Source organism: Pygocentrus nattereri, chromosome 13 (assembly GCF_015220715.1).
Source record: "Pygocentrus nattereri isolate fPygNat1 chromosome 13, fPygNat1.pri, whole genome shotgun sequence".
Lineage (NCBI taxonomy): Eukaryota > Metazoa > Chordata > Actinopteri > Characiformes > Serrasalmidae > Pygocentrus > Pygocentrus nattereri.
Genome location: NC_051223.1, coordinates 30,108,099 through 30,125,140, shown reverse-complemented (window position 1 = coordinate 30,125,140; position 17,042 = coordinate 30,108,099). Strand labels below are relative to the sequence as shown.

General features: G+C 37.6%; 1 protein-coding gene across 15 annotated transcripts in view; it reads right to left on the bottom strand.

Moving 5' to 3' along the window:
- ablim2 (actin binding LIM protein family, member 2) overlaps positions 1 to 17,042 on the bottom strand; it is an 89,941-nt gene that overhangs the window by 66,319 nt on the left and 6,580 nt on the right. For 2 of the 15 annotated variants that reach the window (XM_017702011.2, XM_017702043.2), the window contains exon 1: positions 5,307 to 5,580. The exons of 1 other annotated variant lie outside the window; for it this stretch is intronic. In XM_017702011.2, the coding sequence (XP_017557500.1) occupies positions 5,307 to 5,322 (16 nt within the window). In that variant the 5' untranslated portion in view covers positions 5,323 to 5,580. Of the gene's footprint in view, positions 1 to 5,306; positions 5,581 to 17,042 lie in introns of those variants that run through there. 12 more of the 15 variants (XM_017702094.2, XM_017702059.2, XM_017702051.2 and 9 more) reach the window with 11 other exon arrangements.

Below are 17,042 nucleotides of genomic sequence, written 5' to 3'. Positions count from 1 at the left end.
GCTTATTATTCAGAAAGAAATCCATCCAAACTGACAGTGGAAACATGAACCCATCAGCAGGTTCTGGCCATTTAATGTTAATATTTGGTAGGATATGTATTCTGTGTATCTAAACACCAGTCCTTAGATCAATTCCAAGGATCAGTCCTTGGCGTCCTTAGATCAATTCTCATTTCTGACCACAACCATGATAAAGTGGACACTAAATGGTGCTTAGGTTACAAGCATTACTGGTAACTTGACGATCAAGCAATCACCAGGTTCAGGTGTCACAACTAAAATGAATCATTGTAGTCCTCTTAAATTCGGAAGAACCAATCCATACACTCTATGCATCTAAACACTCATCTCCTCGAGCTATGAGTTTATGGTTGGGCCAATAAAAAGCGTCAAGCTGCAATGCAATGGAAGGACGGCTGCCAGTGTGTCACATGCAGGCTTCTCCATTACACTGAGCTATTTGGCACAGATGTTCATACCATCCATCAACTCCTGCTCACTGTCAAAGCCCCTGTGGCTTCACCTACCAAAGGTCAGCACACAGGAGCAATCAGACATAGGCAACATTTCACAATGGCACCAACACAGGCCATATACAAACAGTTTCACCTCCACATGCACACTCACACACTCGGGCCTTGTCTTTACTGAGCCCAGTTGGTGTATGGTGAAAGAGTTGTCCATCTTTAAACAGGTTTTCTATAAATAGGAGGTTGCCTGAACTCGGGGGGATTCCATCATGCTCTGCAACATTCTGGTGGGCATCTATATGCGTGACCCTCCCTTCACTGCACTCAGGTTACCACTGCAGGGTCCTTCTGCCACTAACCCCACCAGGATACCTTCTAAAGCAAAGTTAATAACACAAGGACAAGAATTGGAGGGCATGATTCATGAAACTACAGTAAAACTATTATGAAATTAATAATCAAATAACAAATAAGCATATTTTAAAGCTTAGTATGTAGTATTATACAGTATATAAGGTAAGTGTTACTTGTGGGTAGAGAGCAGTATTTGTAGCAGACAGCCACAGAATCCAGTGACAGGAGTTTTTCCCCAATTTGCTGCAGTAACAGCCTCTACTCTTTTGGGAATGCCTCACTTTAGATGTTGGAACATGGCTGTACACATTTGCTTGCATTCAGCTACAAAAGTATTAGTGAGACATCAGATCATTGATGATTAGTTCTGGATCACAAATGCCACTCCAGCCCCTCTAAAAGCTATTGGATGAGGCTCCACCACTCCACACAACACAGTTTCACTGATCTAAAGCCCAGTGCTGGGGGGCATTCGAGCAGTCTAGCTGATGACTGGCACTGGGCATGGTGACCTTAGGCTCATGTTTAGCTGCTGCTAAACCCCATCTGAACCCCTCTGTCAGCAATGGCTGAACCTTAAAGTAACTGAATTCACCAAAAGGAATAAAAATACTTTTGGATCTATGGTATATTTAAAAACTAATGTATGAAAAAATCAGCTGGTTGTTATGTATTTACTAATAATTGTCACCAAATTACTTCTTACAATACTCTCCGACAAAACTGTACCTTTCAGGGTACAAATACTGTCATTGGGGTCATACCTTCACCCACTCAACATAGCTCCTGTTACAAAATGTATCTCTGCATGTTGCATACACATTTCCACCAGAGAAGACACCAAAACCCCAAATCTTACCTATTGTAGCTTTAACTCATGAAAATATATAAGCACGTTTATCCTGGGAAAGCGAATGTAGTGTGCCTTTACAGCTCATTTAATAAACACAATAGGACCTTAAGGACCATGTTTTACATTTAAGGGTAGATTTGCATTGTACTATCATCTACTGTGCATTACACCTCCACAGCATTCTTTTCCATTCAGGGGTTCACCTTCACAGATTCGTTTCAGTAGTGCCTGGCATTTGACCTCAAAGTGCCCCTTTGAGGCCAAGTGGAACCTGATGATTCATTTATCCCTCATAATGATGCAAATCAGGTGAAAAAGTGATTGGAAAGCAAAGACAGCTATTAGTAGATATAGAGTGGAAATGAGAACAAATGCAAGACAGCCAAGAACTGAGAACACATAAGGCAATTACAGAGTTTAATATATGATTTAATTTGCACGACTGAAAAATGTTTTTGCTTTACAGCTCATAACTGCATTACATAACTATAACGGAATTCATGAAAACACCTAATTATAATGAGAAGACCTCAATGAGACGTCACAACAATACATTCTGCTTTGCAGTCTGAGGCCTTACAGAGGCCTGAAACACAGGAACGCTCAGTCGCACACCTCACAAATGAACCTAATGTACAATAAGAGATCACACCCAGTTTGGTCAGTCTGTGTGCTGTTTATCCTCCTAAAATACCACTGCTGCTTAAAGCTGTTGCATAAGCAGAGGTTCTTCGAAAGATCTCATCATCTGATAAGATGCTGTCATTGTTTGCAAACTGCTGATTAAAAATACAGCTTGGCACTCGGCTAATGGAGTTCAGTATGACTGTTGGTAAAGGTTAACCGTTAACCATTAATGTTTATGTCCAGAACGTGAAAGAAACAAAGCAAGAGACTTTTATATATTCAAAAAAATGCAACAAAGACAGAGCTCTCTTATTAACTTTGCAACTGTGAGTTTGTATGCCAAATTAGACAATTTCTAAGGTAAATTAAAGCAAGCTATGCCCATTTTGAACATTACAGACTTACATACTGGCTAAAATGGGCCAACAAGAGTCTCTGGAGGTAGAATAATGGATTGTAAGTTCTCAAGACCACATTAAAGTGCCAAGGTCCACCGCAATGTTTACACTTGTTTATGCAGAATGGGTTCCAGTTTCTCATTAGAAAAGTGTGATTTTGAGAATAGATTCCAACATCAACATGGCTTCTGAGGCAAATATGTGATGACTTAGGAATGCACACTGCACAATGTTAGCCTTGAGGTTATGAGCTTTGATGATCTCATAAATATATATATATATATATATATATATATATATATATATATATATATATATATATATACATATATATATAAAGCTTATGAGATCATACATATATATTGATTGTTTGATATATTGATGTTATTAATATAACATATTTCTTTGCTTCAAAATTACAGCTTTTAAAGAGAAATAAGAATTGAATAAGTTATATGTAGTATAAAATTATGTTTGTTCACTCACTGGGTGGGGGATGGAGTTTTCTGGTGGGCCATTTAAATAATGTCAGTCATATGTATCAAAATAAAATGCTGATATATACAAAACAAAGAGCCCTGACTTTTAAACTACTTAACAGCCATAACTACAGTTGTTAAGTGTTCCATCATTACTTTGTTGTTAAGTGTATTAGACGGTGGCGTTGTACTGTCAGACTGCAGTGTATCCAGGTGGAGCAGTGGGCAGTCAGGTTTGTTTACTGCTGCTGCTGTCAGTATGAGGGGCGTCTTTCCGGCTGCTGGGAGAGATCCAAATGTTACATCATCACTAGTGTCTATTCCAGCAGCCTTGAATCGAGCAGCATGGAATCTGATTGGTTCAAACACTGCCACTGTCATAGAGTCATATCCAAAATAGAGTGACTGACACCAATAAAATTCCACCTACATTTTTAGCACTGCTCAGTTATGTCCATCCACTAAAGAGCAAATAACTTGGACTAAGCTGTGCAAAAGTGTTTAACCTCTTAAACAGTAGGCAAATTAATGCGTTATTGCAGACCCTTTAAGAAGTTACATCTTTAAGAAGTTACAGTTTAAAAAGCTACTAGCTTGCTATATTGTTGGGAAAAATGTGAATATGTTTCAGTGAAAGTCATTGAACTATCTGAAATAACTTGTGCTCCTCCTCCAAAAAATAGTCCTGTACTGGATTGAGGTGACACCAGCTTTTGTCTGGAAATCAAAGTTACAACATGGCTGGCAGGACAGGTAGAACAATCAGCTCTGCCTAAAATGTAAGAAATACTGCAGATCACAGGGTGTTAAACTGTAGTCCAGACTTATCAGAGCCATATGCACACATCAAAGTCTCATGACTACTACACCACTGAGAGACTTGAGACACCCCATGGACCCTCCCTGCAATTGATTGAAGACAGATTGGCTATCATAAACCATAAATATCTGACCATATTCTGAAATTCTGTGATGCCACCGAGCGGAAATTTTCAATCACTTTATTAAATCATGGTCATAAGGTCATTACTGTAGTGTCTCAGAATGGCAAAATTTTGGTATTATTGTTTTTAACCATAAACAATCTCAGTATTTTTTATATACCTCTCTCTCACTCCCTGACTATCTCAATATTATACACACACACACACCCCCACACACACACACACACACACACACACACAGACACACACACACACAGTGGGCCCAGGCTGTTGTCCAGAGGGTCCAGATTGCATCAGAGCTCCTGGAGAGCAGCAGCGAGCCATCCTGCCTGTAACTGTTTATTCACTAGGTGGGGTGCCGATATTGTTGTTTTTGTGGGCACCTCTCAAATCACTAAAACATTCATGAAAAAGATCACTGTGCACATGACAAAACAAATTAAAACCCCTTAGTTGAGATATAGATAAAATGCAAAATATAAAAGTGAAAAGCAATTAAGGGTTTTGCTCCAAAGGACCATACCAAAAAAAAAAAAAATTTAATTCATGATATATGTTACTGTATGTGCGCTTTACATATACAAGAAATGCCAATTCTATATTGTGTTTTCTATTATACATCAGTTGTACATCACTCATTATACCCCAAATATGGATATAAAGCACTTGGAATAAAACCATTCAAATATAAAACACTGAATAAAAAATGAACACTAATGATTTATTGTACATCTTTTATGTAATAAAATGACCATGTACGCCTTTGATAGCATAATAATAATGATATGGTTCCAATTATTATGTCACAGGGTGATATTTACTGGTCACAGTCATTTCTGCCATCTCAGACAAAAACCCTCCATTTCTATGATGTCTCACAATTCCACACATTTCATTACTGTGACTCATACATTCCCAACTTCTCCACTGACTTAATCAATAATTCAGTCATGGCTTCCTTAAACTATTTATACCACATGCCATAACTGATGGAACTGAATCCATTCTGAAGTCTATGCTCAGTGTTATTTCTCTCTCTGAGCTCAATGAAGTGCAAAACAGTGGCTGAATAAGATCAGCAGTAAGTGTAACACTGTAAGAGCAGGCAGCTGCACAACAACAGTATAAGATGACAGTTTAGAGTGGCAATACAACTACAAATCATCACACTGTAACTGTACCTTTTTCCTCAGGCATTGTCTTTGTTCTTCCACGTCGGGTCTCAGTTATATATCCAGTAAGAAATGTAGGTCTACTGCTCGAATATCCAGGTAGTAAGTTACTGTGGTGGAGCAGTATGCTGCATCTTCCTCAGACTGGACTCTCAGTGTGAGTCTCTGAGGTGACTCTGTCCTCGCTCTGAGCTGCAGCAGCGTGAGGTACAACCTTTTTTCCCCACCCGTATTCCGACAAGCCACGCCTCCTGGGCGAGAATGGGGCTACGTGCGCTGGGATTGGCTGGTGGCAGCACGCCGCCTGCGATGGGATTGGCTAGTTAGAAGGCTCGTGTGCTGAGATTGGCTAGTAGCCGTGAGCTTGGTGCGCTATGTCGACTAGCATTTTCCCACAGTGTAAACCAGTTCTAACGCGAGTTGTCGGAAAACGGCCGGATAAACACGAGAGTTTCACGAACGAACGGCGGGTTATTGCCGAGATCCTCCGTCAGAGCCCACAGCACACACTCCCCTTACAGCAGCGGTGTCATATAGGCAGAATATTCTCGACCGCGTCTATCCCCGTGAGGTCTGCGCATGCGTTGCAATTCACGCATTCACGCCGCGCCTCTCAAAGCACAACAGGGTGGAGAAATAATTTATGTGCCTGAGAGGAGATGTAGGAGGACTAATAAGACTCCTCGTACTCTGAGTACACTGTAAATGACTCTTAAACCTACACCCTAGCCTTTTTAGTTTAAGTTAAAAATTCTATATAATAAAAAGGCTGACACGTAAAACAGTCATCCAGAGTTGTTTAATGAAATGTAAAATGTTTCTAGAGAAACTTTCAGTCAGAATTGCTCACTGTGGTGGTCATAGGAACCGGACGTCCGACTCTAAAAGCTCCCTAACAGAAATGTATTATATTAAGTGGTTATTAATATGCTGCCTGATGACCGAGACATTGTTTAACAACTGTTTTTTTTTTTTCAATTTTAAGCCAAAATTAATTTTAATCCATTCATTTTCCCAAAGAAAACTTTTTTCAGATTTATGCCTATTGTACCATCATCAACATTACATACAAAAACTCAGAAGACACATCTAGGTGTCGGTTTTGGATAGTAAATACAATGGATATATTTGTGTTGTAGACACTACAACCCCTAGTTCCTATTACCACCACTGTAAAAAAAAAGAATATGAATCAGTAAGTTTCTCATTAAGTGCATGTAAGACATTTCTCTTCATAGAGACATTGTAAAGTGCATTAGAGGAAGCTATATGGTTTACGGTATTTCTCTGAAGATGAAAAGCACTCATCGCTAGTGACACCCTGAATAATTGATAAGCCTCCAGAGAGATGTAGAGTGGAGGACTAATTGGACTGTATGTACAGTTTCATGCAGTGTTTTCTCCCTATATGTGCCATTATGTAGGCACAAACACACACACACACACACACACACATATGTATATATATATATATATATATATATATATATATATATATATATATATATATATATATATATATATAAAACCTGAAGGGACACTCCAGCCTAAAAGTAGCATATTGTAGGTTATTGTGTTATGTCATGTATTATTCTGTAGAGCAACACAGCACACCTAAGCCTCATTGGTTTGAAAGAATTCATGACGTTGTATCATTTTCATATTTTCCTCATATTTTCCAGTGTTCTTTCACTACAAAACCCAGCAGGCACTACACAGATACATCAATTATTGGGAATCCTTACAGTGCTCAACAAATCCTTACTGGCTAATAAATACATCTGTGGTTTTTCATAGTACCACTAATACACCACTAACCTCAAATGGTCATCAAACTGTTTTCTCTGTTAGGCTAAAATTCAGTCAGCTATAAAAATAAAAAGTCTATCACAAAGCACTTCAAAATTTACACCCACCTTCATAATACATCATTGGAATGTCTTTAAACCAGGAAATCTCACTTTATTGACTTCTGTAGCACATCTGTAAGAGGCGAGTGAGCATGTTTACGTAAAACCTAGCAATGGATACACACACACACACACACACACACACACACACACACACACACACACACACACACACATATATATATATATATATATATATATATATATATATTTTTTTTTTTTTTTTTTTTTTTTTTTCCGTTTTGGCCGGAGCATGCCTTTAACATGCTCTTAAGATCTTTATCGTATTAATCATTTGGCATATTCATCCCAAAAGTTTCATAATTCAGGGAACTCCTCCTCACTGAGATCTGTACTTTTTCATTTTTATCACCCCTAATGCTCACCCCATCACCTTACCATATTGCTTCTACAAATTACTCTTGGACATGGGGAACAGTCAGAATTTTAACATCAGTGCTCCACTCGCTAGGTCACACATGAATGGAGTCACTCTAATGAAAGCTCTGAGATATGACTAATGCTTTGACAGTACAAGGAGGCATTTATGAGGCTACAACCTTTTCACACATCCAGCTTGTTAAATTGCAGCATCTCAAATGGCTTTCAAATGGAGTTTCAACACATATTCAATTAATATTTTCTCAGCTTCTGTTTCTACCCCATTTTTTTCCACTTCACCTTTCACAGATTTTATTCTCTTGACATCATACCTGAGTGAAAGGGAATACTATACTCTCTCTCTGTCTCCCTCTGTCTCTCTCTGTCTCTCTTTCAATGTATCTGTCCTCGTTCTCTCCTTTTCTCTATAAAATAATAAAAAATTTTCATAAAACATTTTCACTGACTGACTGTGTCACTTTGCTGAAATGTCTATGCGTCAGGAGTGTAGCTAGCCACATTTCAGTCAAGCTAACCTTAGCTACACACCTAAAAATGATGGTTCTTCAAGAAATTGTATATAAAACTATGAACACTCAAAGATTCATTCAGCACTCCTTTGCATGATAAAATGTTTTTTGCATGGTGAATTGGTTCTTCAGATTGACAGAGAATGATATTGTATGTGGTTCTTCTACATAGAACCTATTTGAAAAGGATTCTACCAAAAGGGTTCTTCTATTGTTACAATATCAAGCTTGTACTAATAGAAAAAACCTTTTTGGTGCTATACAGAACCATCCATCCATCCATCCATCCATCCCATCCATCCATTTTCTAAGCCACTTCTCCTTCAGGGTCGCAGGGAGGTACTGGAGCCTATCCCAGCGGTCATCAGTGATATACAGAACCTTTTTCAAAAAATATTACATATAGAATCATCTACAGCACATTCTCCATCAATCGGAAGAACCCATTCATTGTGCAAAGAACCCTTTAATCATGCAAATGGCTCTTTGAGTGTTCATGGTTCTATACAGAACCATACCATTTTCTTCATAAAAGATCCTTTCTATTTTGCACCAAAGCCAGAAAACATCACATTATGTTTGTGGATTTTCTGTAGTTTGCAGTACACAATTCAGTAGCTTGTCTTAAGATGTAGGAAGGTGAGATAAAATGTTGATCAGAATGCTAATTTGTTAACATCTGCATCTGCTATTATTGTTTCCGTGGAAAAAAAAGAAGAAAAAGTCCATCTTGTTTTCATCATCTGTCTGCAAGTCTGTCTAAATGTGAGAAAGAAGTGGCTGTAACTACTGGTTGTAGTTATCTCACCCATTATATTGTTTAATTACATGAATGCATGTTCAGCACTTGGCTACCCACATTTAAATCTAGTTAACATTACTTAGCAGGCAGTGAACCAGGAACAGGTGCAGAGACAAGAGCAGAGAGATCTTCTAAAAGAGATCTTCTAAAACGAAGGAAAATATATATCTTTTGAAACCTACATGAATGATGGCCTCCCTGTTGTTGTGATGCCATTGACACTTGCAAGACAAATGCAATACAGCCGATGGTGGTCCAGCAAAACTAAGCTTACTCAGTCTTGTTTCATTCAGTCATTAATCTTCTAGAGGTTTCCTTGTACACGTATTAAAGAACTACAGATTCTAACAGCACTGAAAAATGAAGTTACTGCAACACAATGTGAACACTGTGTGGTGAAGATGATGGAAAAAATAAACGCAGCATCAAAGAGGCATTGTTCTAAGGGAGAGTGTGAGAGAGAAATAGCCAAGTTCAGCCTTCAAGGAAAACATATTACATAATTCACTGAAGCTCGTCCTATGACTTTTAACTGATGGAGAGAACACAGTACTAGTGACTATTCATGCCCTAACTCTATGTTTATCAAGTGTAAGTATTGACATCTGCTTGTGCCAGGATGTACTGCAGCTATGCAGAGAGGCATAACTTAGTTTAGACTGTTAATCAAGTTGACAGAGTCGATACAGCAAGCAGGACAACATGTGAAAGCAAAGCAATCTCGCTCACAGCAATCTCAAACACATCTGTGGCCTCACCAGAACGTGGGTACACATGATGCAGTTCAGTATTAGAAGCCAAGAACAGAAACTGTTTAGGTAACTACAACATTAACCCCTTACTAAGCCAAAGTTTTATTACACAACATAAGAAACGCTCCATTAGCTTGCATTGAATTCCCTGTAGTTATTGCATAATAAGCCTTAGTATGTAATAAGCCTGGAATGTTAAGGGGTTAAACCATCCCAATATAAAATGACGCAGTGTGTCTTGTGGGACAAGAAAGGGAAAAGAAGCGGTATGAACTCAAAGGATTTTATTTATAGATTCACTTAAATAATCACTCTATTTCATAACCTAGGGCCTAAGTAAACATGCAGCACTGAACCTGGAGTCATTCCACTATCGTAAAAAAAGGCCTAAAAGCAATAACCACCTCCTCAGCACACCCCAAATGACTGCATGTAGCCAGGATGCAGACATTAAATATGCAACACACACCCCACATAAAGCTGTTTGGCCTCACATAACCCTGTCTAAAGATCTTTTATGAAGATGGGTAATGAATACCAAAGGTAATTCACAAAATTCATTATTTGATTCTATTCAATACAGCGGTGCTGTATTAAAATATGTTAACGTTTCCATTTTCAGTGTATTTCAGAGTTCAACATTAAATAATAGTTGTGCTTTACAACATCCCAGTCTAATGCTCTAGCCACGAGCTAATATGTTAACCCCAAGCTATCACAATACAACAGTACTACACTATGCAAATGTAAATACAATACAATGTTGTGCAATACAATTCAATGAAATACATTTTTATTATTACGTCCCTAATTAATATTACATAGAACTATAACCTAAGCACTATTTAAAAGCCACAAAAAACATGGGACAAACATTGAGGGTGTTTATATGCACTTAATCTGCAGAAAATCAGATTTTATCAGTAATCCGATCAACACGTTTACATGCACTTGGGTAATCAGATAATGGGAAAACTCCAAATCTATAAGAGCGAGGCAGTTATCAGATTTCTGGTACTGCAGTCTATTTTAGCACATACGCAGACTGAGAAATCTGAAAGAGATCCAAGTAAAATGCACTGAGAAATCTGATTACAGAGCTAAAATCCAGCTTTCTTTATCAGATTTCTTAATCAGATTTCAAGACCTTACTTCGATCTAAGAAATCACAGTAGACTGTTTACATGACCGTTTGAACAATCAGATAACTGCAGAAATCAGATTATGATCAGATTATTAAGTGTATGTATACACACTCAGTGTTTATAAAATAGCTTAATATGCTGTGTTTTGTGGTTCGCACTTTATTTCTATGGAAACTATTTTAATAAAGTTATTAAAGTTTAATATATTCTCATATTCTAACTGGACAGTGAAGAACATTTTTAGTGTAGTTCATATTTATTAATTTCATATTTAGTAATCCGATCATAATCCTGTTACTGGATTTTTTAATTTGTGTAAATGCACTCAGTTAAGCATAGAACTAGTCAACCACTTTGCACACACAGATAAACTTGCTTGCTTTGCTAAAATGTGCATAAAAATGCTGTGTTTAAGTTAGAGGATGTGTTAAATGTAATCTGACTGGAGGTGTTTAAACTTTTGCATATGACTGTACTTTCAGTTCAAGAGAGTACGGTCTCTGCTATTTTTGTGCTATATTTCATAACTATGTTTTCAGCTATGTTCATAACTGGATGTTGACTGTCAATTAGAGTAAATACAGCAGAATGCTATACAAAAGCCCATTCTTATTTCCAGCCTGCTAGTTAGACTGCAAATCAATGTATGAAACAGCTGTTTGTGTGTGGTACACAGCTGTAGGAAAGCCCTATTTGCATATTATATAACACAGCTCCTACTGTGCACCACATACTGTACACATTTACTTTGACAGAATCTGCTAGAGAGGTAACTATAAACAATCATGATCAAAGCTGCATACATTTAGAAATTAAAGACTTAATACTCTCACAAGAGCAGCCACAAATGAGTCAAACTATGCTTTGCTTTTTTCCAAATACTGTATGGCACTATAGCAATGACATGGCACTATGTCAGGGTTAGCAAGCTCTGGTCCTTGAAGGCCAGGTTCCTGCACAGTTTGGCAAATTCTTCTTGTAAGTCGCTCTGGATAAGAGCATCTGCTAAATGCTGTAAATGTAAATGTAAATTCAAACACACCTGATTCTACTTAACTGCCAGGTTTATCTAGTGTGTTGCAGCAAGGAGCACCAGACTACATCCCTTAGTTTGCCACCCCCTGCACTATGGATATTAACTTGCATGTCTGTGTGATTTGCATATGTAGAAATTAAAACGTGACAGAGTAAGGGCAAAGAGCAAAAATATGGTACATCTCAATACATGCAAACTCTGACACAGCCCTGGTAATAATCCAGCATGAACAAAATCACAAGAGCGTAAGCTGATACTGTAGCCTCTAAGCTGAGGCATCCGAGTCATGCTGCAGTAAGTTCAGTAGTAGATTTGAGAAGCTGAAGCACATGACCCACATTCAGAGCTGTGTGTCCCTCTCTCACTGGACTGAGTCTGAGCCTACCGTGATGAGGCAAAGCTAATCCCTTCAGTTTGTTCTTCTGGAGTTGAGCTGCTTTGCATCTCATTCTCGGCAGAGAACGCTCCCTTAAGAACTGACACACACACACACACATGCTCTCTCTCTCTTCTGCACCTCATCAGTGACTTAAAGACCCTTACCTTCCTCTATGTCCTACACTCCCAGACCCCTTTTTAGCTACTACAACTGAACTACACTATAAAATGTGATTACAGAAAACACTGATTATTTCAACTAATGCACAATCTGAATTGGCCAATATAATTTTTCAATACAGCAAAAATTGACTGAAAATTAAAGTAATATGGTAATGTTTGATGTTTATTTATTGTTTATTATAAAACTATAATATTTCAAATGAAAGTTGTATTTTAGAGCATCTCAATCTAATGTTGTAGCTACCAGCTAATATGTTCACCCCAAGCTATGACAGTAGCCAAGATCAGAATGCGGCAGCTATACCTATATAATTGATGATACATTATCAATAACTAATAAATAAATATTTAGCATTATAATCACTACTAAAATGCCAGTTGCTTTATTTTCAATGTATTACTGTATGTAATATGTTTACAAATGTATAATGTATTTGATTTTATGTTATTTAGGCACCACATCTTTAGTTTAAGAATTTAAAACACCATACCAGTATAAAGGAATAGTCTGAACAACTTCTCATGTACCCCTGTTGAAGTCAATCAGCCAAGACATGTTTGATGTCCACATTTATTTTAGCGCTACAGATATGATTTATGAATTTTTGAACGCATAGTCATATGCAAAAGTTTGTACACCCCCGGTCAAATTACGTGGAAGTGAAAATAAGTTAACAAATTTCCTACAGTGAAGAAACTTAACAGTCCTTTTCTGCACACTTTAGATGTTTTCTGAATTTTCTGAATATAAAACATTGACCAAAAATTAACATACTACATCCACCAACATCTACATGCCACATGTTCTGGATACATTTTTAAGCATGTTAAATTCAGCAAATAAACAGTAACTGTCCATCAAAGAAATGTGTTATAACTTAAAAACTCAACAGAACATGTAATATGACCACAGGTACCCAAACATGTGCAAATGACTATATATTTTCAGATCAAACATTCTTAACTTACAAAAGATTAATTGTAATAAAGTTAATTATAAAAAGAAACAATAGAAATTGCCAGTGTAATCTGCAGTTTCTATATGGTTGCATGATGCTGTGCACACAACAAATGAGGAAGAATTCGCTACAACACGCCTTTTGTATTCATTCACCCCACGCAGTGAAAGCAAAGAAACAGGTACTGGAGTTGGCTGTGCTAGTGTATCCCTAATTTTGACCAACCTTGTGAATGTCTCACTGGAAATATCAGAGATCAGTGACAATGCAGAATGTATCCTTGAGCCCTTTGCACTCTGAGTACTGCCAATATTGTCAATACTGACAACCAAGCAAATCAGTCCTTGCTCCTGACACTTTTAGCTGTTAAAGTGATGGTATAATGTAAAAAGACATTTTCCTAAAGGACACTAATATAAGATCCAAGAAAAGTTACCACAGATAGGTTCCCATAATACTCAGAGTGTATTGCACACAATTAAATTTTTTTTTTTAATGTTAGTTTTTCAATGCTGAAAATTGCATATTGCACATATATACTGCTACACAGCTGCACATACAAAGCAATGAATAATTTACAACACTGTATGTGTCCTTCACTCTCCGCCATGTAACCTGACTCACAGCTAAAACACAGTACTGATGTTCACTTATCAAACCTCAGCACTCTGTCTCTCCCTATCTCTCACACACAAACTCACACCTTGCTATGGGGAAGGGCCAGGCATTAGTGCTTCCACCACCTACCCCACTACCACACACAAGGCTTACCTGAACTTGCATTAGATATAAAATCATCCCTCAGGGCAGGGTCTATCACTCACCTCTTCCACATGCTTTGATTTTTAGAAGTAGCAGTTACTTTTCATAGCCCACACTGCTGGCATTATACAAGAAATCATATACATTAAAGACACAGCAATAAATACATTTAATTCCAAGCCTCGTTTTACACAGTTAAGCTCTCAAGCATGAACTAGCTGCATGTTGTGAATTGCCTGTAACCTAATTTCCATGCAATTGTCCAGTTACATGAAGTGATTCAAAAACAAAGTCGCATACAACACAATATATTTAGTTACTACACTAGTTAGTCAGATGAGATCTACTCAGTCATTTTTGCAATATAAACTTATCAGCAACCTGTAATCTATCTACACATGAATAATTATTACCATTTTTTATAGTCTTTGCATAATTTTTGAAGCAGTCATTGTCGTTGTTTAAAATGGCTGTATCAGAAAGCAAGGAGAGAGCTATAACTACACCGGTACTTGTAAATATGCTTGACAAAAAGAACTAAAAGGGCTAAATGAGTGTGGGTAAAAGGAAAAAAAAGATTTTAAACAGCTTTCACTATTAGCTGGCTATTAAACTAATGACTGGTAACTGGTAAGTGACAGAATGAAAAACCTCCAATCTTGCATGCAGTCAGTTAGGAGTGTCTCCTCAAGTGTTCAAAAACATCAACTGACATCAAAATGTCATTTTCTTGTATACTGAGTCAACACTGTTTGTAATCAATGCTCTGAAATGGTTTCATAAAATTCATAACACTTATTTCATGTAATTCATGCTGCTGGGTTTAAATGAGTTGCAGGAAACTCTACATTATGCGACTCAAGTGCAATTCAGTGTTCCACCACGTAAAGTCAATACAAAACAGTTAGCGCCACACTTCCACAATGTCCAGGACCTTTTAGTGAATCATGATCATGCATATTTGAAAGAAACTACTGTATTGAATTGTCAGGTTTAGTTAATGGACACCTAAAGCATCATAGACACAGAATGCTCTCTCATTACTTGCAGGACAGTGATACTCTGGCATGTCTGCACAGAGGGAGGATGGAGAGGGGTGGAGGAATTGCCTCAGCAGCAAATACCAACCCCCACCCCTCATCCACTCATAAGGCAAGTAGAAGCCTGACAAACAACCCCAAACAGGGCTCTGTCTGGTCCTCAATGCATTACATACTACTGGGGTCACAAACAGCAAATAGCAATTAAACCAGCCTGGGTCAGTCGCTTTGTCACAAGGATGCTACACTGGGGTTGTCACGAGTGCGCTGAATTCCTCTATCTTCTGTCATTCTCTGTCATACTGGGGGTGTTAATTATGATACTCCACCAGTACATTCCAGTACAAGAACAGGTACCATAACAAAAAGTTTAGAGTTGGACGTCACAGACTGAAATAGAGTTTAAAGTTTTTTTCTAGAAGTACACAGTATATCGTAAGCTGATATATTATTTGCTAAATAATGCTAAAATTGAATAATTATTGGCCCAGGAAGTACAGTCAATAACTAAGACCAATAATTTAGCTCCCTATTTTTCACACTTGCACTAACATATGTATAGTCACTAATGCTGGGCGTTTCCATTCTTTTCCGGTCTAAAATAGGAAGTATAGGTGGGAAAAACTATTCTACAGGTCCACTTAGGTTTTATTCCCAAGAAGATTGTTTGGGCAAGACTTCCATCCATCCATCGATCCATTTTCTAAGCCGCTTCTCCGTCAGGGTCGCGGGGGGGTGCTGGAGCCTATCACAGCAGTCTTCGGGCGGAAGGCAGGATAAATTTATATTCATATTCCATTGTCAGTTGCTCTAAATAGGAGCACTCACTAAATATGCAACTCTGACAATTGTCAGATCTGATTTTTCTATGTAAAATTAATGAATGAGCCATGTTTAGAGTAGGGGTGGGTGATATGGCAAAAATATTATAACATGATACTTCAAGACATTTTCACAATACATGATATCCATCATGATATTTAGTTTCCTGAGATTTAGAAAGTTGGAAAAGATCATCTGTAACATAGAACCTGTAGTGCCACAATTAAAAACATGATGATAATAATAATAATAATAATAATAATAAATCTACAACTACAATCACAATGTTTTACCAACTGCATTGCACTAAATCCAATTAAATGCTCACTTTGTAATATAAGATGTAGTTAGTGTTCTTTGAGTTCTGAAGATATCTACAATCAGTGCATTGTGACATCATTTATTGTGATAAAATATCGTCATATCAACTAAACTTGCCTCATGCTTATCACACTTGATATGAATTTCATGGAGAACTGGGTTTAGAACACAAAAAAAGCAAAACTACATTATTGACATGAATATAAATCACAAGGTGTTAATTATCAGTTAGCGATTGTTTTTTGGCACAGAAATCCCATATCTACCTATTCCATGTTTCCTCTGAGCCTCTGGAGCTAAAAAAGACTCTTCCTTTTGACTTTCACGACGAACATTCTGTGTGAGGAATGAGGCATTTCAAAAGGGTGTGATAAATATAGACTGAGAAGGGCACAGAGAGATATGTCTAAAGTTTTTTATAGAGACCTACATAAATCTCCTCAAAGGAAAACAAATCAAGCATGAGTGCCTCGGAGAGACGAAGTGATGGAGTGCACAAGTTAGACTTTTCATCTGTGTAGGTTATCATTGAGCTGCTGTTCAGTTAAAATGCCAGTTTACTTGCACTACCTCAGTCTTTCCCCACTGCCCAGCACTTTTTAGTGTTTTCCCCTGATACACCTGATCCAACTAATCAGCTCATTAACAGCCCATTAACATGTGCAGGGCCTCCATAACCTTGTTTGAGAAACACTGCACTAACTAACCAGACAATCCATAATTC